Here is a 24,763-nt window from a genome sequence, read left to right on the forward strand (position 1 = left end):
ATACACATATACATACAATCGACATTTCATATTTCGCTTCTAAGAAAATTCTCTCTCGAGTAACATCTCTCAGGATTATTCTGCATAGAGAAGCGTGCTCATTGGCACGAGGGCGGAGAATAAATATCTCAATATTATTATCTCGTTCTTCCTCGCACTTGTAGAAAGAGAGACATTTCATCTCTATCAGACACTATTATATTATTCTCACAAGTCTCGATTTCTCTTCCTCCTTCGTTTCTTCTCCTCCGTTTACCTTCTCATGCACGCGTTAAGTACATATTTAAACGCTTATCGACGTCCTTATCTCATGATGGTTGCCACGATAGATACTGAGAAATGCGAACGTCGCGGACTCGCTAATTCGCTGGTCCCTAGGAAGTAACGTTCAAAGATACTTTCCCTGCCTGGGCCATTTTCCTTCCCACGAGGGAGCTACTTAAAACCCCGGGATAATTCGCGCGGCGAATTCAATTAATGTCCGGCTTATGACGGCGGCGCCGGCTAGGAGGCTCCCGAGGAGGCGTTCGCGTCCGCGCGTCTTCCGTTGTGCGCGCACATAAGCGATGCGCCGTAAATTTCATACACACAACGTGTGTCGCCGAGCCTCGACGAACCATCGTCAGGCGCCGGCCTGGACGGTGTGATCCAGTTGAGCACGAGCTACCGAGCTTGGCGTCGGGTGACCGCCGAGGAAGCTGACGACGGCCGTGGCAAGCCTCCCGGTTCGCGCCGTTTCGTGCACCTCTCGTCTCTCCTGTTCGCGGGAGTTCTCGTGACCGAGGACTCCTTCGCCGCTATCCGGACTCTACCGTGATTCGCAACGGATCGCGTCTCGCCGCCGATTACCGTTAACGTCAACGTGTATTTCTCGAAGAAGTCAGTCCAATTCGCACCTGTCACCTCTCTCTGCTTGGCACGAGCTCTTCCGGCTCGGTGAAGTTTTTTTTCCGAGAGTTCTCTTGCTCGCTCTTCGCTCTTTTTCTCTCTCCCGAGAGAGAGAGGGAGGGAGAGAGAGAGAGAGAGAACAAAGTGCGTGTCCGAGAAATCGATCGGCTCTTCCGCTAGATCGGTACAATACGCTGAGTTCTTTCATACGGAAATACAATTTAATACTGGAAATTATTTATTTGAAGAATTAACTTTTTGGTTACCTTTAATACCTTCTAGGCTGAGTTTTTCATTTGTTGGTTGATTTGTGATAGACAGATTTAACGTGACTTTACTTGACAATGTAAAAATTGTGTTTTTTTTCTAGCTATATAATTAATCACTAAACTGATAATTTTGTAGTGATAACTTAAAAAGTTACTACAAAATTGTCAGTTTTGTGATTAACTAAGAAACATGTATGCAAGCCATAACTAATATTTTTACATTATTATCAAGTTAAGTCTAACCAAAAGTGTGTTAATCAGGAAATGAAAAATTGATCCCCATTGTGGCATTCCCGAAGTTTCTTTTATTTTATTATGTTATAACTTTTCTATTAATACCTATATTTGCTTGTTGTGTTCCTTGATATTTTACATTTCGATTGAAAAAGAATTATAATATCCAGTATGGTAGATACGTCACAAAACGATATAGAATGGGATCAAAGGATTAAAACAACAGTGCTTTTGATACTCAAAATAAGTAATTAATTCCTGTTCCACGCTGGAAAAAGAGTCTGGCTTGTTTGGAATTATATTTATTAATTGGAATTCTGGTTGAAAATAGATAAATCAGAAAATTTTCTGATTAAATATTATAATTCTAATTGAAATAACCACACTGAAAAAAAATGATTGACTGCAACAGCCAATTTTTGGTTGCTTTAGCCTATCCGTGATGTCAGTATGGGATTTTGATAGGCTAACAAAAATTGACTGCTGCAATCAATTAAATATTAATCATGTTATCCAGCCAATTTTCTTTCAGTGCAGAATTCTGATTGACATAATTAGAGTCTTCTGATTTGTTCATTTTTAACCAGACGTTCTTTTTGCAATATCAAATTTCTGTAAAGGATAACGATCGATTAACGCGATGCGTTTCTGAAAGTGCGACCGATTAATCGTCATTTTCAAACGTGAACGTGCAAATCGACGGACACGCGACGCTCTCGACGAGTTTGCGAGTTCCGTGACGATTCCTGTACGCGGATCTCGCGCGGCCACCGGTATTCGTACGAGTTAGTTCCCATCCACCGTTTGAAAACCGGACACGGCGGAGTTGTGCGAAGCGGACCGCCGTTTTCAGAGAGCCCGGGTGGGAGAGGGACTTTTCGGTGTGAAGTTACGACGTAGTTTAATCTCTCTCCGACGATCCTTCGGGGTCTAGGTCGATGAGCGACGGCGCAAACACTTGTTGCTATAGAAAAACGTGTGCGCGGAGCGCAGCAGCGACGTAGCGCGCGAATACGCAATACGATGCTTTCGGAGCGGCGCGTCCCTTCACGATGGGTGTCCCTGACCTGACACCCCCGCACCGACGCTTTTCACGGCCAGTCGGGTGCGGGAGCACTCGCGAGCTTATCAAAATAATCGCGAACGGCAATGGAAATAACGCGAAATAATCAGCGAGACTCTTGGATGTTTCTCGCCCTCCTGTTTCCCGACTCCTGGCCCGCAGTGGGAAAAACTGGTTTACCGTGTTTTTATTGCGTCATAATTATCGCGAGACCGATGAGTCGCATCTCTTCGCACTTCTTGATCGACGTGTGCGCGTGTGTATCTAACTCTACTATTAGGAGTACCGAGCGGTCGTTATTGATCGTTTTTATTTTTTAGCTGTTTATATAACTGAGAGATGTATTTAGAATTTTTATATGAATTTTTATACTAGTAGGCATTAAGATTTCGTACAATTCGCCTTTTTTTTATACTGAAACAAATTTTTAAATTTTAATACTTATTTATTTGAATACTAAGTAAATGTTTATTCAATAAACATTATAGTTAAAGATCAAATTAATGGTTTTTATATCAAATATATGTTTATAATTGGTAAATATTTACTTAGAACTAATTTAAACGAGCTATTTATTAAAATTTAGTTTTTTAGTGTATTTGATTTATTCAGTGAAACTATTTTTATTATAGATTAACTTATTGTTTAGTGTTTAAATTATTGTTATACAGCCACGTCAAAAATTATTAAACACCCAATAATTAGTTTTCTACAAAATGACGAATTACTGTTTCTTCTAATGATTTTTTAGAATTAGTTAAAAATTTAAGATTCATGTATGTAATTTTTTTGATTGTTGCGTAATTGCGGTTATAAATGTCATTAATTTGATATAGTTTATAAAAAAATCAATGTCGTAGATTGGCTTACACAAAGTCCTGACCTCAACCTGATTGAACATTAAAGTAAAAGATCCGCGTAATTGAAAATTCACTTTGAAACAGGACTTATAAATTGTGATTATAGAAGAATTGAGAGAAATAACGAAATCCATTTATAGGAAATTAATAGAGTTTATCAAAAAGAACTGCAGAAGTTATAAAATAAGAGGAAAGCGTAATAAATATTAAACATTGGCGTTCAGCAGATTTGTAATTGTTGTAAAATTGTTTAGTATGATCGACTATGCTTTTGGTTCTTCACTAGACATAAATATATAAGCCAGTCATGTTAAAGAATTTCACAATAGTTGCAAAGTTGCTTTTTTTATTGAACATAACTAATGATAATTTATTAAAATATAAAACTGTTAAACTTTGTTCAAGAAAGTTTATTGTTTTATTTATAAATACAACAAACTTTGTTGTATGTACTTCAAATAAATAGTTTGTTGTATTTATTTTGATCTACGTAAACAGTTTCCTAAATTAGTGATTTTTTTTTAATCAAAATTTGATTATTTTTTAACACAGTTTCCTTTTAAAAAGTCACTGATTTATTAATCTGCCTTTACAAACTAAGAATTATGAAATTTATAGGGATGCTTAATAATTTTAAATGTGGCTGTATTTCTTGCGGTAAAAGATAAGATTCTGAAATTTTCTGAGTTTCCAATAATTATGTCCTTCATACTGATAAAGAATTCAGTTTTTTATGACTTTTTTAATTTTCTTAGTAATTTATCTGCTTGATTCTTTTAGTGAATAAGAAACAATGGTACTTCCAATGTTAACGATGAAGAAATCGCGACAAGATTGCCCACGCTGGAGACTGTCTAATAAATGTCTGGACATAAGACAGTCAGTTTTGATTGGTCCACCAGGCTCTGACAACTCTCTTTCTCGAGAGAAAGAAATAAGACAATAGAAAGAAGAAAAAAGAGAAAACAATAAATGTATATCTTTCTCTCTCCTGTGATTTTGACAAAACCGCGTCTTGTCCTGACTTTTGTTAGAAATAACTCTTTATTTTATAAATCTAATTGCACTTTAATTACCACTGTACTGTACTCTCATTAGACTTATTCCTTTATTGTCATTTTCGAGAGTCTTTTGAAAATTTTATCTTCCCTCATATTTCTTATTAGAGAATCTCTAATCAACGTGGAGAGAAAAAGCGCTTCGAAGTTCAGCAGCTTCTCGCGGTTTGCAGATGCCGGCGAAGTCCGGCTGTTTACAAACAATTGCGGATTTAGAATTATATTTAGACGCCGCGCCACTGCCCACTGCTAGTAGATCTGGCCACGACGGAATGGCCGCGTCTTCGTTTTGACGAGCGCGAGAGACGAACGAAGTCTCATCGTGCGCAGAGAGATACTTAATTGACGCCTCTACGCGTGCGTTTCTTAAGTAATTCGACATCTTCCTCGCATCTGGCGAACGATCGCCGTTCAAATGTACACACCCAACGATCCCTATCGCACTTAGCATTTAAACGCTTCAGATAACGAGTCTTTGTGTCTCGGGCCTTTCGGCGCACATAATCCTTATTTATACGCGATGTTATCAGGAGGGAGGGGAGGGTACTGTCGAAATAATATTTAGCGAGCGTATCGCGGATCCGCTGAACTGTTGGCGCAATCGAGTTTTACATCCCAAGTCCAAATCGTTTTCTAATAGGAAATTTCTATACAGGATCGCCGTGCAATTATAACGAAACCAACCCTACGATTGTCAACTGATCGCCAAAGTTCTGTCAGTACTGGGCTATCGCTAGCAAATGACTAGCTAAAATGACTGCCAGTATGACAGCCAGTTATCTGCCAATACTGAACTCAAGTTATCATCCAGTACTTGACCAGTATTGGATTAGTAATTCGTCGATACTTGAGCTATTACAGTCAATACCGACTCAGTACTCGGTCGATTGTAAAATCCTGTACGAATTTTCTCGACGAGATCGCGGTTTCCGCCTGATTTTCACCTCCTCGCGAGAGGACGAACGGCGGCAACAAGTTGCCGCGTCGAATGTTCGCGCGCTTTGTTCCTCTTCCTTCTCTTCCTTCATCTCGCGTTTGTGTGACGCACGCGATGTGTACTTTTTTATCTCCCACAACGGCCTTGCAGACGAACGCGAGTTGTATCGAAACTTCGTCGTCGCGCGCCTACGCTTGTGTTGTAAAAAAAATTCCGCGTTACACGCCCATAATGATAACGTGCTGTGTCGCGGTGACGCCTGCCGGCTTGTTTCTGTCGTTGCCACACTCGGCGAATGCTTCGCGGAGAATTCTCACGTGGGTGTCTCGTTTATGTAAATCTAGATCACATCCTTAAATCGTCGGCGCCGCGCACCGTGTTTTCGCAAATCCCAACTCGTTTCTCTCACCGAAGTGGGGGTTTCCGCCTGATTTTCGCCGTCTCTTCGCGAGTGGACGAATCGCGTCAACAAGTTATCGTGTCGGAGACTGTCACTAAATCAATAGCCGCATTCAGAACATTTATTTTATAACTGTTGGAAGCTTTTCTTTAGATCAAACCTATCCAAAACTTAGCTCGCAAACCAAGTGCTTCTTTCTCTTCATTGTTCTTGTTGACATAGAGAGAGAAAAAAAAAGAATACGTGTGTTTGAATTCTGTTCAATAATAAATTAGTGCTTTATTCTGTTTTGTCTTTTATCTATCTCGCTCAATGAGACGATGAAGAAATTCAATAGGAATTTAACTCGCAGCTAAGTTTTGGACAGACTAAAGTCTTTGAAAATCGATCAGGTGTATTGAATCGATCAGTTAGAGACTCTCCGTCCGTTTCTGTTAATGTAGATTAAATTTTATCGTGGTTTTCTTAAATCTTTATCTTTTTCTAAGTCTTAAAATGGGAAAAGATAAAAAGTAAATTAAACCGAGATTAACTTTAATCAGTGAGAGCTCAGTATTTCCTTAATATAATTGATTCCTACACTCAGATTCAGCGAAGAACTAGTCATATTAAAGAATCACTGAACGCATCAGCACGAATCAAACCTTCAATCATAATCTTCAATCTCATTAGACAGTTAATTAAACCACATCCTTCTACGACAAATTTCTGATTTTTTTTGTTGTTTTCAGATAGACTCTGTTTACTCTAGATTTAAAAATATAATCCAATTAGCATGAAAAAAACTTCTAACAGTTGCAAAATAAACGTTCAGCTGAACGCGACCAATGGCTGCGTTCAGCAGAAAGAGCAACTTTGTAAAATTGTTTAATATGGTTCATTTATTTATTTAGGTCTAATAAGAAACAACAATAAGAGCCAATTATATTAAAGAATCTTACAGTTGCAAAGTTGCTTTTTCTGCTGAACGCAATCTATCTCAATTCCGTCAAATGACTGATGAGAAAGAAAAGAGTGAAAAAAAGGGGAAAAAGCCCACGTGGTCCAGTGGTTACTCTCGGTTAAATTTCCGCCAGGAAACGCGCGGTGTCATCCTATTTTTAGATTCGATCAGGCTTGCTAGTCAGTTTCACGCGATAACGCCTCTGATTTTCATTATTTTTTTTTTTACTCTTCTAACGAGTAACTCCGCTCGCTTCGCCAAATATCAGATCTTATTGATGATGTAATAAATATAGTGTGCGTCCAAGAGAGAAAGAGAAAGATAAGTGTTTGGCGCCACCTTTATCACGAGTTTGTTTATTACACTTGTTACGTGTGTCGTATCTACCGTTCTACTATTCTTGGCGTGGATCGAATGTGCCCAGTCGCGCAAGTTGGAAAAAGACGACCCTGCGAGATGGGATAAAAAAAGTGAGGCGTCGTTTTCCAAACCGGTGATCCACAACGAAGACCCCGCCGTCGTCGATGTTATTTTTCCTTGAGATTGCTTGGCGTTTAATAAAATCGTATGGGTCGCCTGCCTAGTGCTGTCAATCCTGTCAAACCTGTCAATGATTAATAAGATTTAAAACGCGGTCGTCGATCGTTTCGCACGCGAGTTTCCTGTTTTAATAAGTGACGAGATTAACCTTTAGAAGATAGAAAGTCACTATATAGAGAAGAGAGGATAAAACTGGATATAGAGCTCAAATTCAAAGTCATTCTGGGTTATGTTGACATTATTAGGACCGTCAAAAAAAAAAGATTGATTTATATATTTATATAATTTTCCTCAAAAAGTAGGAAAAGTGATTTAACTATCACAATAAGAAGCTAAAATAAAAAAAGATTTATTTGGAAAGGACGTTTTGTAGAAATATTTAAAATTTAGGCATAGATCTGAAAATATAATTTTGTTGGATTATCAATAATTATATAAGATGCTCAAATTGATTGCTAGAATATTAAAATTTTTTTTGTAACATTGTCATCAACATTTTGCATCATGCTTGAGTTTTGTACATAATTATTTTGATCGGTTATCAAAATTATTTTTAAATCTGTATTTACCTAAAAAAATGATGTCCTAAATAAAAAGCTATACATTGAGAGAAAAATGTAGTAAATTTTGCTAAAATAACATTTATTTCCAGAAAAAAATTGCTAAATAAAAAATAATATTTAAATCAATAAAAAGTTAATAGTTCTTATTAATTGTATTAAATAAATATATGTTTACATTTAAATATTCAATGAACATGATACGACACTATTCAAATAACTTATTAAAATTTAATACATTTTTCTTTCAGTGTGCTATGGCACTGAAACAGTGTTATATTTTGAAGACAGTGAGTTGTAATAAATCTCACTCAAGGAAAGCTACATAATTTAAAAAGTAGACTTCTCTAACGATTAATCTCTTCGAATTGCCGCTAAGACGATAGGAATTCAATCATCAATCTACTCGCGAAAAGCTAGAAGGAATCCATGCGGATTTCGGTGGGAATGAATTCACGGATAGATTCACGGTGAAGAGTTCTAATGCCTGTTCCACAATAGAATCGCGAGTCGTAAGCCGTAAGAATTTGGCTAATCACAGTTGAATATAAAAAAAAATAATCGTCTATGATTGATTAATTTCTTACGGCTTACGATTTGCGACCCTATTGTAGAACAGGCTTAAATTGCGTTACGTCATTCGGCTTCGGTCTCACGCATGAAAGACGTTTGCCGCGCGGCTATCGGAGCCTCGGTCTATTGACAGAGTCGCGAATTCTTGGCAGGCTGCAGCGCAATTAGCCGACTGTGTATGCCGGCTCGCCATACTCTATCTCGCAGCCAGCCGGTGCGAAAGAGTTATGCCACCGTCGAAAATATCCCGGACAACGCGCTCGCGGGTAACACCGGCGGAGGTGTTAAGCGAGGACGTGTTAACGCTGTGCTTTCGCTCATCGCGGCGTAAACATCGTCGTGTAGACGCGAGATCTAGCGGTTACGCACCGCGTTGAGGTCGATCGTCGCCGAGTCTTTCACGCCACGGAATCCGGACGGCAAGAACACGAGCAACAACGACGACGAGGATAAGATCAAGGTCGAGGTCAAGCTCGAGGTCGAGAATGAGGAAGGATACGTGATCAGGCTGTGATCGATAGACTTTGAACATCGTATATGTTGCGCGAGTTTGCTTTGCTAAGGGATTCCCCCGGAAGTCCTTAAAGAGCAGCCAGTTTGTTTAGAACACAGTAGCTTTTAATTGACGCGTAAAATGTTGTTCCGACGTCAAACGAGCGAGCCGACCGGAAGTATCTCCAGGAACTCGGATCAAGCCACGAGCTCTGGAGTCCTGACGAACTGGTATACGAAGATCAAAAGACGGCACACCTTCAGCCCGAGATCCTTGCTGAAACGGACTTTGGTATTTTCTCCGCTCTCTTTTCTTTACACAGACTTTACTCGATTAAGAATACACTAGAGGGAGAGTCTGATTACATTAATTGGGGTTCTGACTGAAAAATGGATAAGTCAGACAGTCTTCCGTAATTCTTTGTAAATACTCTGTAAATCTTCGGTAAAAAAGCGGGTTGGAAGAAAGGAAGTTGAAAAACAGTACGTTACTCGCGACAGAATTTTCCAAAAATATGAGAAAAGAGACCATTAATTTTAGCATTTGATTCTTTTTAAAGCCTGTTTAAGAAACAGAGAAATCTCTCTCTCGAGATTTTTTTTTTATAATGTCATTGTGATTTTTAGCGGCAATAATTTGGAATTAATTTTTTTTCGCAAAGAAATTATTATCATCTATAGCGACAATGACGATCTCGAAGTCTGCATTTGAAACGTAATTTTACTAATTTCTTATTCTTAATTTACAGCTGCCGGTGGTGGATCCCTTCCTAGAGAAAGTCTCATTGTCCGATCTTGGTGAGTTCAACCTACGATTCTCATTTTCTCGTAACCGATCTTTTAGAAATCGCTCTTTTAGAATCTTTCGAGATGAGATTAGAACGCTCGTTTATTCGCAACTTGTAAACTGATCCAATCGACCGAATAAGAGTCAACTCGACTAATCCAGCCTGAATACTCGTAATCAGAGAAACACATGCAAGCTCTTAAGCCGTAGAGTCTCACTTACGTGAGCAATTAAAATGAGCAATTCGGATTATATTGATCTTGGAGAGCTGTATATTGCGTTAATAGAGGCTGCATATGTATGTGTGTGGCTACATATATGTTCGTGTGTGCGCGTCGAGAGGAGAAATTTCCCTTTATGGGAAGAATTGATTTAGTATCAAACGGCGTTGTTATAAATTTAACGTCGATCAAAGAGCTATGGATTCCAAGAAGTCAATTTCTCAATGCAAAAAGTCATCGAAGAAGTCCTTGAAATGCGCGCATCATTTTATTTTCCTTCTTCAGTTTAATTAAGAATTATAATATTATATTTGTGAGTTTATCTCTTTTTTGGGTATAATGCAGCATTCCATTAAAATTAATTTTCTTGAATAGACAGAGAGAGCTTTAACGGAAAACCGATATACCCTGCAATGTGAACCTAAGTGGAACCCAAGATGTGAAACTCCACGTGTTTTCCGAATCACATATGGCTTTTCCCCTCGAAATCGTGGTACTAGGTCTTCCAACGTGTCCTAGTGTATGGTGGCGATCGATGAGCTCCCGGGAGGCCAGCTAGCGTTAAGAGCGAGAGGGAGGGACTCGCGATACAGCTTCACTTCGTCGTACGGCGCGCTCTGCATTCTACGTCGCACTAGCATGCTTCGCCTATCTAGGTCTAGGTCATGGGACAGAGAGAGAGAGAGAGAGAGAGAGAGCTAGATTCAATAAGTTTATCCTTTTTACTTGTATCTCATCAATCCCTACGAATTCCTTTAACATCATATTGGAAAGGGAACCTGGTGCATCATCAGGAATTTTGAAAATGGACGAATCAGAATTTTCTAGTTGATTCTATTAAATTCTAGTTGAAACAATTAGAATTCTAATTGATTTCATCAGAATTTTCCGCTTGGTTAATATTGAACCAGAAATTGTTCGCAATATATGGATTACAGACTCATAGTTCTTTGTAGCTTTGTACCTTTGTTTTCGCGCGAATTCATTGAAAACCCTTCAGCTGTATGTCACGATTAAATGTCGCGTTCACGAGCGCACGTGTAGGCAGGCCTAAAAAGGACTAGGAAATAGAATTCGAAAGGGCAACAAAACGTGTCAACTCAATGAAGATGAGACGAAAGAAGACTTACTAATATAGATTAATTTAGAAGATTCTTACTAATATAGATTAACTAATCTCAGTTCAATTTTTTATTTTTTTTCTAGTTGTAACATTGAGAGAAAAGTGTTCGATATTTGTGACTATAATTATATGGTAAATAATTATAATTAGGATCTTTATATTTTAATACTTATTAATAATATAATGTTATATATAATAATAATAATTATATTTATAATAAAATATATGCTTGTCTCCGAAAAAGGCTATAATTTTATAGAACTATAAAAAAATAACTATTATTATTAATTATAAATATAATTATTATTATTAGCATTATAGCAGTAATAATTATAAAAATGAAGTTCTTAATTATAATTATTTTACACAATTATTAGGTGTTGGAATTAATTCGTAGCGTTTTTAAATGAAAGAATGTTATTTATTTCACATGAGCATTAAAAAATACATTAATGAAAGTACTTCCCATCACTTGTAAAACGCTACGAATTAATTCCAACACCTAATATATATAGTCATATAAATGCCAAATACTTTTCTCACAATGAAACATTAAAAAAAGTAAAAAGTAAATTAACCAAGATTAAAATTAATCTACATTAATAGAAATGGAGGTCAATTAAATGGATTAGACGACGATTCATTGGACGACATTCTAGCTGACGTATCTTGTCTAAATTATAGTAAGTACTGGTATCAGATCAAATAGACATTTCTTACGTCGCGGCGTTGGATTAATTATGAAAAAACAAACGTCCTAACGAAAGGAAAACTGATGCGAAACTTGGTGCGCTTCGTTCTTTTGGCAAGACACACCAGCGACGGTTATTCTTGGCACGATGGTTGACGATGATGAGAAGGAGGAAGCAAAAACCAACGCTAAAGTAAAAGAGAGATAACCGGAGCAAACCGTTGACGATGGATCGACTGGGCAGTCGTAGTGTTCGCCAGCGACGAAGCTGACGATTTGTAGGAAATCTGCGTGGAGAGGCCGGAGATTCGTCGTACAATCATGAGAGGAGGATCCTGATGACGGGAGAAAGACTATTGGTGAAAAAGAATTGAGAGTTGCCAGGACGTTGATAAATTAGAAAAAGACTCGACCTTTCGTATATCGTCTAACGCCGCAATATTATTACGCGGTCAAGATAGAAACATGAATAACTCGTGCGGCGTATTCGTTTTTCTTGGATCAGAAAGCCGAGGGAATATTCCGAGATCCCTGGGAAGAAAAATGCGGCAGTTGCGAGTATTCCAAGCAAATTTTCGTTGATACTGCAAGATAAGATGTTTATTGGTCATCGGAGAACGACGCAACGATGTTAAATAATGCTGGCCTTGCACTACTATTCGGATTCTGAGAGCGTTCGCGCCGCTTTAAGGCAGGTCGCGGCTGCCTGGTGGAGCCAAGACGATGATCCCGTGTACTCGAAGGACCTCATCAAGGAGTTCGAGGTGGAGAACCCGCCCCTCGAGGACGAGCTCGCTTGGATCCTCTCGAAAGGTACCGCGTAGTACGATCGTTAGCGAGTTGTCGACAGCGCCGGGGACGAGATATTATGTTTCATAAATATAGGCTGCGTTCAGCAGAAAAAAACAGCTTTGAAAACTTGTAAGATTTTTTTATAAATGATAAATTGGTTCTTGTTCTTAGTGCGTCATTGGATTTGAATGTATAAATGAATCATAGGTAGCATTCAGTAGAAAAAGCAGCTTTGCAATTGTTATAAATTTTTTTTAATATGACTTATTTATACTTATTTAGATCCATGAGGAACTAACACTAAGAACTTATTAACCTTCCGTGATCCGACCGGGGCTTTAAAGATGTAGAATTTTCGATTTTAAATTATTCCGCCTTAAATTCTGGTAACAAAAAAAAATGAAAAACATTTCAGGTCATATCATTGTAAAATCGTATTCTTGAATGTTGAAAGAAATATCAAAATTTTGTCAGATTTTTTAATCTTTGAAAAACACAACCAGGCGTCCACTGATCTGGTTGGACTAGAAAAGCAGTGAAAAACCGTTGGTTCACGGAGGGTTAAAAAATTTTACAATATCCTGCCTGCGAACGCAGCTTATATTTACGAAACATAATCGACAAAGTTTTACGTCGCTTTTCCACCGTCTCAATTAATTCACTCGAATCGTCTAGTCGAAATCACCAGCTGCTGATATGAATGTCAATATTATCTCAGTTCTATATCGGAGTTTTCGATCGAGTTCTACTTGTAATAGGAGTTGTACTCCACCAGAATATTTTTATAACGAAAAACGAGCGGGATGGATTCGGAATTTGCAATGCGATTTTCTCATCCGATAGGTAATCTCGCAATACGATATTTCCGCGAATCGTACACGCGTGTTGTGAAGTCTCTGCTATGGGAAACAGAAGCCGTGATTTTCGATCGATGATACATTCGTTCCGGATGCTACGTGGAAGACATCGATACACACACACACACACACACCACACACACACACACACACACACACCCACACATCGACAGTACTTTCAACTCGTTTCTCTCGCCGCCAGCTGTTCGTGACTCCTCGCCGCGTTCTCCTTCGCCTCCTTCAGTTAGTCGCACCGTAGCCGTGTTCCCTGATCTGTCTAACCGATCAGATCGTAGACGCCAACATCTGCGTGATTTCGAAAGTGTTCCTGAACATTTTACTGAAGTGATCGTTGTGTCAAAATAAAGTTGCTGTTGTTATCGTGTCCGTTTCTCGTTCACCGTTTCTGAACACGTCTCCTTTGACGTGTATAAAAAAGAACTACGTTCCAGTTTGATAATTTCCTTCTTCTCTCGATTTTCTTCTCGATAATTGAAATACCGAGTCGTGTTGTTAATTCTGAATCGCGTTATTTGTGTTATATAATATTATATAATATAATATAATATAATTAATTTTAATCTAAACCTGTGTGTGTGTGTGTGTGTGTGTGTTGAGTGCATAGATTTAATTGCGTATATTTTATCTCCATTTAGCGCTTAATTCAATTCTCAGAAGCAGAAACTCGTCTTTTTTTCTTATAACGTCACGTAGCTAGTAGGAGGTGATACATCGTTATATTTCGTTGTTCTCCTGATGCAATTTTCTATCATTTTCCTTGTGGTATTACTCATTACTCGCTTCTAGCGAGCAACAATATGGCTCTTATCGGCTTACAATTACCGCGGCCCTTTATCTATCACGTGTATTTTTAAGTATTGAACCTACTATCGATGATATTTCACGGATATAGTCCCTCTTCGAACATATAATCAAGCTCCCGAGACGGTTAATCGCAATTTATCGATCATTCAATCAAGTTCCATTACTGCGTTGTGTAATATTGTTAACCTGTTCGAACTTCAAATTGGTCATTGAGATTGGTGTCATATTATCAAAGGAAAATGCATACATTAACCGAATTTTAACATTGGTATTTGCTCCAAATGGAAATTATTCATCAAAAGTAATATTACTGAAAAATGATATTGAAAAAAATAACCGGAAGCTTTTCAAGTGTTTTCCCAATTTCATAAAAATCGTGGAGAAAAAAATCGCGTGACGTTGCTCTCTCAAATGTGCTCACATTTCAGAATCACAGTGTGAAATTCTTAATTTATTAATGACTGACAATTTATGGGTTATTAATTAAAAATTTGCCTACGCAAATGCTGGGATAAGAAGTTACGTGTGTTCGATATAAGTTTACCACGTATAAATTTTAACAACCGCACCGTCAAGATAGATCTCCGCGCGAAAATGCTTCGTCGAAATCAGAAGGCTCTTCTCTACTGCGAACTGTTTGGGCTTTCAGAGGAGGACGAGTCGCAGATCTTCGTCAAGTTTTTCAAGTTCCACAAATGCTACGACCTAATACCGACCAGTGCCAAGCTGGTCGTCTTTGACACTCATCTACTCGTTAAAAAGGCCTTCTTCGCTCTTGTCTACAATGGTAAGTTTGCTTTTTTGTCTACGATTACAAGAGATTTGTGGCTCGCAGTGCGAAGAACGATGCTTGATAATGAGATATTTTCAGGGGTGAGGGCCGCGCCGTTGTGGGACAGTTCTCGGCAGCAGTTCGTCGGCATGCTGACTATAACGGATTTCATAAAAATACTACAGATGTATTATACCAGTCCGTCGGTGACAATGGACGAATTAGAAGAGCACGAATTAGATACGTGGAGAAGTAAGTCTTTTTTTCATAAATTTAGAAAAAAGATAGTATATAATAATAAGTTTTACATGTAAAATTGATCGTCAATTATAGCTATGAAAATTATACCAGTTCTAAAGCGATTTGTTTAAAGTATAAAAAAGTGAACCTGCGATTGATAGAGAAAAATTTAGAGATTTTTTACTTATAATTTAGAACTTTATAGTACCAATCGTACAGATTATACAGTTAAAAAGTTTTTATTTTGAAATGACCTGTTACTGTAGTCGAGGATTAATATACATAGTTGAATAAACTATTTTATAACTCTAATTAAATAAGAGAATTTCTATATTCGGTCAAAGTGGATCGCAGTATTAAATATTTAAAGTTAAATATTTTTATGTGAATTTTATATACATACATATTTGATTCTGCAAATTGCGCGTTGAAATCTTTTTCAGATTTGAAACGCTATCATGAGACAGAATAGTAATATTAATAATATTATTTATTAAACTGACAAGCAATTTAATAACGTTTATTGCTAATAAGCATCTCTATTAGAATATTAATAATTAAAATGTTAATGAGAATCTTAAATCTGCAAATAATTTTATGTGGAAAATATTGCCTCAACTAGAGTTTGAATTCAGAACTTCCGACTTTCCAGGCTTATTAAACATCAAAAATGATTAAATTGCTTGTCAATTTAATAATTTTTGATGTGTAATAAGCCCGGTAATAACTAATAAGTAATAAAGAATAATAAGTAATATTATTTTTCCTGCTCACGATTACATTTTAAGATCAAAAAAGATTTCGGCACGCAATTCGCAACCTCAGCTATATATATAAATTCACACAGAAATATTTAAGTATTAAGATCTTTGACCGAATATAGAAATTCTCTTTATTTAATTAGATTTATTCTTATCGATTCAAAAATAAAATTCGTATCTCTCACATATTATTTTATAGTTATTGTAATTATAAAATAATTGGATCAACTATGTATACATTAGTTCATCACATTACGATTCAATTAAGACTGTGCTCGCAATGTTCATGGAATCATTTAATCCTTGTTCATCAAATATTTAACAAGAACAAATAATGTTTGTAAGCGTCAAGTGGAATGTACTCTATGTGTATTAATTCTACAAGAACTTGTAGTTGTTATCTTTATAGTTACTATTACTATGTTTCTCTGAATATGGAATACGGCTCGCCATAGAATTATTAAACTATAGTATATCCTGTCAGATATTCGAAGCGATAGATATGTTTGCGATACCGAGGTATTATATCTAGGAAATTATTGATTTCCAGAGGTCTTGAAGGATCAAGTCCATCCTCTTGTAAGCATCGGGCCGGACGCGTCACTGTACGAGGCTATCAGGACCTTAATACAAAACAGAATCCACCGATTGCCTGTGATAGATCTCGATACCGGAAATGTCCTTTATATCTTGACGCATAAGCGAATACTTAGATTTCTTTTCCTATATGTAAGTATGCGTATCTCTCCTTCCAAGCAAATGAGACTCTACCAGCGCGAATCTGTTTTAATTCGTTGCAATTGACAGATCCACGAGTTACCGAAACCATCTTTCACTAACAAAACACTGAGAGAATTAAGGATAGGTACTTTCGAGAATATAGAAACAGCTACGGAGGAAACTAGCATAATTTTAGCGCTGAAAAAATTTGTGGAAAGGAGAGTTTCAGCATTGCCGATTGTCGATTCCGAGGGGAAGTTAGTGAACATCTACTCAAAGTTTGATGTCATTGTAAGTCACATTTGAAAAAAACATCTGCAAGATATTGTAGTGTATGTTATGCAAGTGCTAACGTTTAAATATATCGCTTTTTTAGAACTTAGCAGCGGAAAAGACGTATAACAATCTAGACGTTTCGCTACGCGAAGCAAATGAGCACCGCAATGAATGGTTTGAAGGTGTTCAGAGTTGCAAATTAGATGAGACATTGTTTACTATAATGGAAAGGATCGTCAGAGCAGAAGTAAGGGAACGTTTTTCTTTTTTAAATTGAGCATAATTTTCCAGTCTATACTACTATTGATACAATACATTTTTGTCTTGTACATTCTTAGGTGCATAGGCTAGTAGTGATCGATGATGACGATAAAGTGATCGGTATAATATCTCTCTCCGATCTGCTCTTCTACCTCGTTCTTAGGCCTTGTGGTGAGTAATACTTTTTAACATTCTTGATCAATAATTATCTTTGGTTTATAATTAACTTTTACGTCATATTAAGAAGTTTATTTTCTACCTTTTTATGCAATTTATATCGTTTTTCTTTGTAAAACGTGTAATATTATTCTTAAAATATATAATTGCTTTAATTTTGATTTAGTAAAATACGGCGTATGTTTCAACTTCTTAGTAAATGAGCACTTCTTGTTGAGCGATTCTTATCATGCTAATTTTCTGTTGACTTTAGGAGAGGATGGCAGTAGCAATAAAGGTAGTTCTATATCGTTGCGAGCGCAAGATTCTCTGCTGTCGAAGGCTCCCAGCTCCGCGCAGTCGGAAACGTCGCTCGTCGACGGTGAAGCTGAGCAAGATGCCGCGGAGACAACGGATCGCAATCAGTCCGAGGAAGCGCCGGCGACACCTAGTCCACCGCTGAGTCCAGTCACGTCGGACATTTCGGAACCTCAGTCGACACTAGTGAATCAAACTCAAGAAGCGACGTGGCGGGATGTGATAAACATTTGTGTCTCGGGCGTCTCGGGTGGGGAATGAGACGTCGCCGTTTTTACGTGCCGCCATACACGGATGCAGACTCCGAACTGAATTGATCGCTGCTTTTAACCGCGGCGGCGGACGAATAACATAACGACTGCATATTTGTACATCCTTTGTTGTTATCGTGGTTCTCCGCGAGTACGCAAGTTAATCGGTGATACGCGCCGCAGAAGAGGAGGGGCAGAATGTCCCATTTGAGAGAAATTAGATGTGGCGCGTTAGAATAACAGAGAAGTTCCTCGCTGAACGCGAGGTTATAACAAACACGATGCTCTGTATAGTGTATAAAAAAAATCACTTAAGCTTAATTTTTTATGGTACAAATGCTACACAGACACGCTACACATTAGACGTTCGAGCTTTTCGCCAAGGACAGTAGGTAGCTGCGCCATTATTTGCTCAGATGCGATTCTCCGCACCCTTCTACAATCGAGCATGGTCGGGAATGAAATGACGAATTTTGAAGGAACGAACTTTTTTTGGAGATATGACAAAATCTTGGAGAGAAAGACATTTTCCAACAAGAAACACAGTTGACACCAGTGAATTATCGTTGTAACTTTGTTGTTTGCCAATGTTAAATAAAGATGAAATAATTCACTGTTACACTGTCATTTGTCTTGTTGAAAAATGTCTAAAATCGTAACTTAATCATGATTATATATTCTTTATGCAAATTGTATTCACCCTTTGTGAAATGGAGTAACGTAGATATTTTCCTTTTGATCTTGTGTATAATTAGAATATGTGACAATTAAAAAAAAATAGTTATCGAAGAGTATTTCGCGATCGACAAAAACGAATATCTGACCTCGTACGCACGAGATCTTTTACATTTTTTTCTGAACGCATTGTATATTATCGATCTAATGTCTTTGATATCTTACATACTCATTTATAAAAATCGTTTTTTTTTTCTTTTATTTCTACTGAAAAGATTTAGAGATACCTTATCTAATCTTAATTACTGATTTTGCATAATAAGTAGATCCATTTTAACACCGCTCTATACGTGAATAGGCATGGTTCTTTTAAGGTTTCAGACAATTTTCATTGATTATGTAGAAGTGATATCATCGAGTATATCAAACTATATTGTTAATACGTATTGTTAAAGCAAGATACAAATTATTTCGGATTATATCTATACACCTAAAAGATTGTCTCTTTCTTGTCCTCATTTTGATATTTTATTTTCACTGTATTATCAGAGTTACGCAAATGTCGAGGAGTAAAGCTCTATACAAAAGTTGCAATGTTTTTGGCTTTTATATTAAAAAAAAAAGATAAAATACTCTATTGCAACAATAAGGCAAGATTATATTCTCGAACTAAAGTTATCCACTAAAATAATTTTTTATTGATATATATGATACTATATAGTTTTTCTTGAATATTTACGAAAAATAGATATCAATATGAACTAATTCACATCTTGTATACTTATGTCCGTAAATGACAAAAATTGAAAGAATCGACGTGATATACTCGATTATTATTCGATGAATCGGATAAAAATACTCGAGTTTTAATGTGATATTTGACCAAATTCTATATATTGTATAATCATTACTGACGATACGCGGACTGATATAACAAACCACCGAAATAAGATTTTATATTATAATTATATCGTGAATCGTCTTAATTAAGAATACTGACTTATGACTTACGAACAAAAATACATTCTTCGATCTATTAATTGCTTTATTCATGATTAATTTTGCTTTCATTGGCAAGTATATCGAATTCTCCGAGTATAGCAAGCAAAAAAAGCCTTTGTATATAAATTCAATTGTAATTACTACCTACTCGCTTCGTATCGTGAGAAAAATACAAATTATAATAATGACGGAATTTTGAGGAAATTTGTATAGTATTATTTTGCACTACAAATTCTTTAATGGATCGAGAGAAACATTCCTTTGTAAAACAATTCTGCATAATCAAGTTGTTGAAGATAAATATCAAGAAAAGTTTTAGAGTTATAAATTGTCTTTCAGTTGGAATTTAAATTTGACATGTTTGACGCAGATCTTAATCTCTTTTTTTTCCTCATATAGAAATGCAGGTGACGGTAGTTACTCGATTTTGAAGGGAATAGTGCCTGTAAATGTAGCGAATGTATTCCTAGAGACACGTTCATTGGAATACACGTATATAAATATACATATATACTATCTGAGATGTAAGTGCAGTCGGGATAAGACAAAGCTAAACATTAGTATTAATTAATAGGACGCGTAGTGTGAACGAAGATTTTTGTACAGCTGAAAAGTACTATTTAATGTGCTGTAGGCGCGCGAGCGCGTTTCTTTCTTTTTTTTAGTACAAAATACGTTGCAATCATTGCGAATTGCCACGTTCACCTTCTTCTACTTAAAGATACTAAAGATTACGCTGTAACATTACCGCAGCGTGTACCGCGCACTTGGCTTCGACATAACTTGTTACTTGTTGAAAGCACAGTAGAAATTGTCGAAGAATATATTTAGCTTCTCTTCATTCTACATAATATTAGAGGAACGAAAATCAAGAGGGAAATGAGCGATTGAATTCTGTGCGCGCTGCATCAAAGAACCAAAATACAAGCTCTATCGAGATGCGGTATTAAAATATAAATAAACTGTACAATAAATAATATAAAAGCTTGTGCATTACGCATAGTCATAACAAAGCGACGTTAGCGTACTATCCCTACTCCCTGTTCAACCTTTGTTGTCCCTTTTTCGATATTTAAAATGAGAGAACAGCTTGCCGAGTAAAAAATATATACTGTGATAGAAATGTTTTATTTAATAATTGCCTAAATTTCTTCATTATTTAGATTAGATATCATTTTTTTTAATGAATCTGAATAATACTATCTGTCCATCATTTAATACATGTTAGATTTTACGTAGAAAAACTTTTTATTTTTAGAAATTTCAGAAATATTTTTATAGATTCTGCGTAGAAACATTTTTATTAAGGTAAGAAGTATACTTGGCTTTCTTTATAGGTCTTTTAGACTTTTAAATGTTTAATGCTATAGTTTTCTGCAATTCTTACATGATTTTGTTGAAAATAATAAACGGCCTATATAACTAGAAGTGATGAATCTTATAACATTTTCGAGCGGGTTTGCATCGATTTGGGTTGGATAATGACTATTAGTTGACGTTACATATTCCACTAATAAGAGGGCAAACAACAACAAGAGTCATTAATCCAACCTAGGTTGATGCAAACCAGCTGTAGTCGATGTGCTATTAAATGATAAATTGCATGATTGATAATATTGAAGAAACGTGAAAAGTAGAGAATTAGAAGAAACTTGCAATATACGTTTTTAAAAGAGACTAAAATATTCTTTTTCATATAAAAGTGCATTTTATTTAATATTTTTTATTCATGAATTTGAATTAACAAATATCTTAATCCTAACTACAGCGAAAATTATATATACATCTAACAAGCAATTCTTTTTTAAACAAAAATAAAAGACACGTATCTCTTTATAATCGAACATTTAGGTGGTGCAACGCTCCTTTGAAAAGTTTTCTTTTAAAGCAACTATAAAAACTGTAGAGATAAAAATAAATGTTCTGAAAAATTGTTTGAAACATACTTCGTAAAAATAATTTTAAAAAATTTAAATAAAAACTATTTAAAAATTTTAAAAAATTTTTTAAGTACTCTTAAAACCATTCAACTTTTATTTTAAACATTTCTTTTTATCTCTTTCAACGATATTGTTTAAAAAATAACTGATTTTCTTCAAAGGGTGTATCTGATAAAAGTGCGATTGGGCTGTTTAAAAAAAAAATACGTGTTCCTTATTTTTTTTTTAGAACAGAACATATTCAAATTCAAAATCAGAGGAAGACACTTCCATGGATTTCCTTGTAAATTTTAAAGCATCCTATTTAAAGTAAACAAGCGAATCTTCGCTTTATAGCGATTGACAAAGGAAGGTTCAAAGCTTTTTTACAATTTAGAATATCAATCATATCAATAGTATCAATTGTTTGTACAGATTGTACAAACATTCAAAACTGCTTGCTTCGGATTTAAATGACCTATTGCTGTAGTTGAGGGTTAACTTTCTGTGCCATCTTCGTATCCTATTTCTATACAGATATCCGATTTCATTACTAAAGACGATAATTTTGATGTTAAATAAATCTGCAATGTAAAATGTAATACAAATCAAACATTTGCTTTGAACACCGTAGTATTTCAGGAAATTAAAACCTAAAACTTACGGCTTTGAGACATTCTTTTGTATGGATATGGTGTATCCGTAGATATCTGTCGAGGCTGACGCTGGCGACGTACGGATTGATTTTACTACAAGCCACTCCGGTTACACCACCGATAAATCCTTTGTACGTGTTTAGCAGGGTGCCCGGTTGTCTTAGATCGACGAGATTCAGTTTGCCTTTAGTTGAGCCCACTATGATGTGTCTTTAATATGATGAAATATTGTATTGATTTTTATATATTTTAAATGATGCTTTAAAGTAACAATAATTTTATATATATGTACAAAATGTACAAATCTTACTTTTCTTTCGGCGTGATATCTAAGCAGGTCCAAGCTTCATCATGCATCGACATATCAATTGTAGGACGTCTTTGACGACGTGGATCATACAGATGTATCTTTATGAAATATGTCAATAATGATTGTACTTTCATGACCACAGATAATGCATGAGACTAACTTTACAAAGAAAAAAACAAAATTGTCTTCCTTACATTTCCATATTTACCGACTGTGACTATTAGGTTTCCTGGCAAAAAATGTATGTCTGATATTGGAGTTTTTCTGGATAAGCACAGCCAGTCGTGCGGAAGATCCTTTGCAGAGAATATCAATCTTTGCATCTCTATATCGAACACTCTCAACTTATTACTTTCCTTTCCCCCGGTTGCTATTAAGTTGGTGTTTTCACGCGAGTGGCACATTCTGTCCAAGTAAGGTTCGGTTTTTATCAATAGCTCTCCTTTTCCCTCAGTCCACAAGCATATCTCTCCGGTTCTGACCGATGTCAAAATAGAACTGAAATAAAATCACAGTTTGGAGTTCATAGTCTGTTCTTATATTTAAGATTGTCTTAAGTACAGTCTTAAGATGTCATAAGCCTGGTAGTCATAATCGATTCTAATGGGCTTTTTATAATAATCTGATTTATTAGTCATAAACCAGAAGTCAGAAAAAATTGACCAATCACAGTCATCAATTTTTAGCTTTTGATTTTTTACTAATAGCTTCTTGTAGAAGGCCCATTATATTTAAGATCGTCTTAAGTACAATTTTAAGATGTCATAAGCCAATCACAAAGCCATATTAGCATCTTAAGATTTAAACAATCTTGAAATAAGAATCGATTATGAATATTAGTCAGGAGTTGTATTAGCATTTTTGAAACGTTACTTATAACAGTTTTAAAATAAAACGGATTATGAATACCAGCAACAAATCGCTTTATTAAGATTATATTCGGAAATACTATCTGAGTAGCTTCATATATTGTGTTGTCTGCAATATGCGGAATAAGCTTGGTGTAAGAAGTAAAAATAAGTAACCAATCACAATTAAATGTAAAAACATTGTGATTGGTCAATTCTTACAAGCACAACAATTTATAACCTTGCTTATAGAAGGTTCTAGGCAATATTGATATGGGCTAGTACATAGAATACGCTATTTGATGCCGAGATAATTTTACCTGCCATATCGTGAAATTCCACTGATAGCACCTGTGCCTATGTCACAAGAAAACCAATCTTTGAGTACTGTACTCTCTGTATCAAAGATCTTTACTCTGTAAAAAATGGATTATGCAATTATATCACCATATCAAATTACATCATATTTATCATTTATCATTTAAAATCATTTTTTATTATATAAAATATTTTACCATAAAATTACATACATTAATGTGTCATTGTTAAATTATATTAAATGCAATTATTTATTTAATTAAATGATATATATTGCAAAAATTATATTAATTTTTTCGTAAAATTAGATTTTATTACATAAAATCATATTTATTCCTATAGAAATGTAAAAGTAAAGGAAACTCTCTTTGCTATAAAAATGATTGCTTTACTTGTTATCTTTGTAACCATTGCATGCGACCAAAATCTCTTGTTCGTTGTCGCCCCATGCCATTCTAGTAACTTTATCAGTTTTTGTAAGAATGGATACATTCTGCAAATTTTTTATTTTATTCTCCTTCTTTACTCGTCCGATCTGCAATCCTACAATTTACATTTTCCATATGTGAATTAAATATAAATAGGTGGCAGGTTATACATAACCTACAAATATTTCGCAGAATTAACCTTTAATGGGATTACCTTTAATGATACCAAATTTTGTACCCACGAAAATATCGAACTTCGTATGATTCATGTTTAACGAACCACTGATCTTTTTTTTATCGCACGACACAAATTCACACGGACACGCGTATTACGCGAGCACGTGTTTCTCAAAGAGTCTCGGAGATGTGAGAAACTCGTGGAAACATTGGAAACACTGGAGCACGCACATCCACTGCCTCCTTCACTGGTGATGATAACGACTAATAATGTAGATGAAAATATTACAAGACGCAAGATGTAAAAATGCTAAGTCGATCCAAGATCACACGATGATTGGCAAAAACACCGAAATCCGAAGACATCCAAAAGAGAAATGGGAAACATGTGCGATTTAAAGTGAATCGTGCGCTGATTTTTCGCACATATTAAATATATAACTTCAGTAAAGTATCTAAACTGTAAAATGGGATTTATAATTATTTATTAGTTGCACATTAATTGTCTCTATAAACATTTTTAATATTATATATATGTAAATTATATAATCATTTTTCACAG

General features: G+C 35.8%; 2 protein-coding genes across 4 annotated transcripts in view; one reads left to right on the plus strand and one right to left on the minus strand.

Annotated features, from left to right (window-relative positions):
• SNF4Agamma (SNF4/AMP-activated protein kinase gamma subunit) overlaps positions 1-20,668 on the plus strand; it is a 79,084-nt gene extending 58,416 nt beyond the window's left edge. For all 3 annotated transcript variants that reach the window (XM_011066460.2, XM_087408096.1, XM_087408095.1), the window contains exons 9-16: positions 9,567-9,615; positions 14,763-14,900; positions 14,985-15,137; positions 16,437-16,615; positions 16,694-16,897; positions 16,983-17,129; positions 17,221-17,314; positions 17,574-20,668. In XM_011066460.2, coding sequence (XP_011064762.2) covers positions 9,567-9,615; positions 14,763-14,900; positions 14,985-15,137; positions 16,437-16,615; positions 16,694-16,897; positions 16,983-17,129; positions 17,221-17,314; positions 17,574-17,878 — 1,269 coding nt within the window. In that variant the 3' untranslated portion in view covers positions 17,879-20,668. The remainder of the gene's footprint in view (positions 1-9,566; positions 9,616-14,762; positions 14,901-14,984; positions 15,138-16,436; positions 16,616-16,693; positions 16,898-16,982; positions 17,130-17,220; positions 17,315-17,573) is intronic.
• A 562-nt stretch (positions 20,669-21,230) lies between these two features.
• l(2)k09848 (WD repeat domain 74 lethal (2) k09848) lies at positions 21,231-24,644 on the minus strand. The gene is made up of 7 exons (XM_011066463.2): positions 24,239-24,644; positions 23,989-24,139; positions 23,599-23,694; positions 22,625-22,928; positions 22,431-22,528; positions 22,129-22,330; positions 21,231-22,048 (listed from the first exon to the last, which is right to left on the minus strand). The coding sequence occupies exons 1-7, from the start codon at positions 24,291-24,293 to the stop codon at positions 21,962-21,964; spliced, it is 993 nt and encodes a 330-aa protein (XP_011064765.1). The 5' UTR covers positions 24,294-24,644; the 3' UTR covers positions 21,231-21,961.
• Positions 24,645-24,763: the final 119 nt, after the last annotated feature.

The sequence above is a fragment of the Acromyrmex echinatior genome, chromosome 7, assembly GCF_024713525.1.
Source record: "Acromyrmex echinatior isolate Ae372 chromosome 7, ASM2471352v2, whole genome shotgun sequence".
Classification (NCBI taxonomy): Eukaryota; Metazoa; Arthropoda; class Insecta; order Hymenoptera; family Formicidae; genus Acromyrmex; species Acromyrmex echinatior.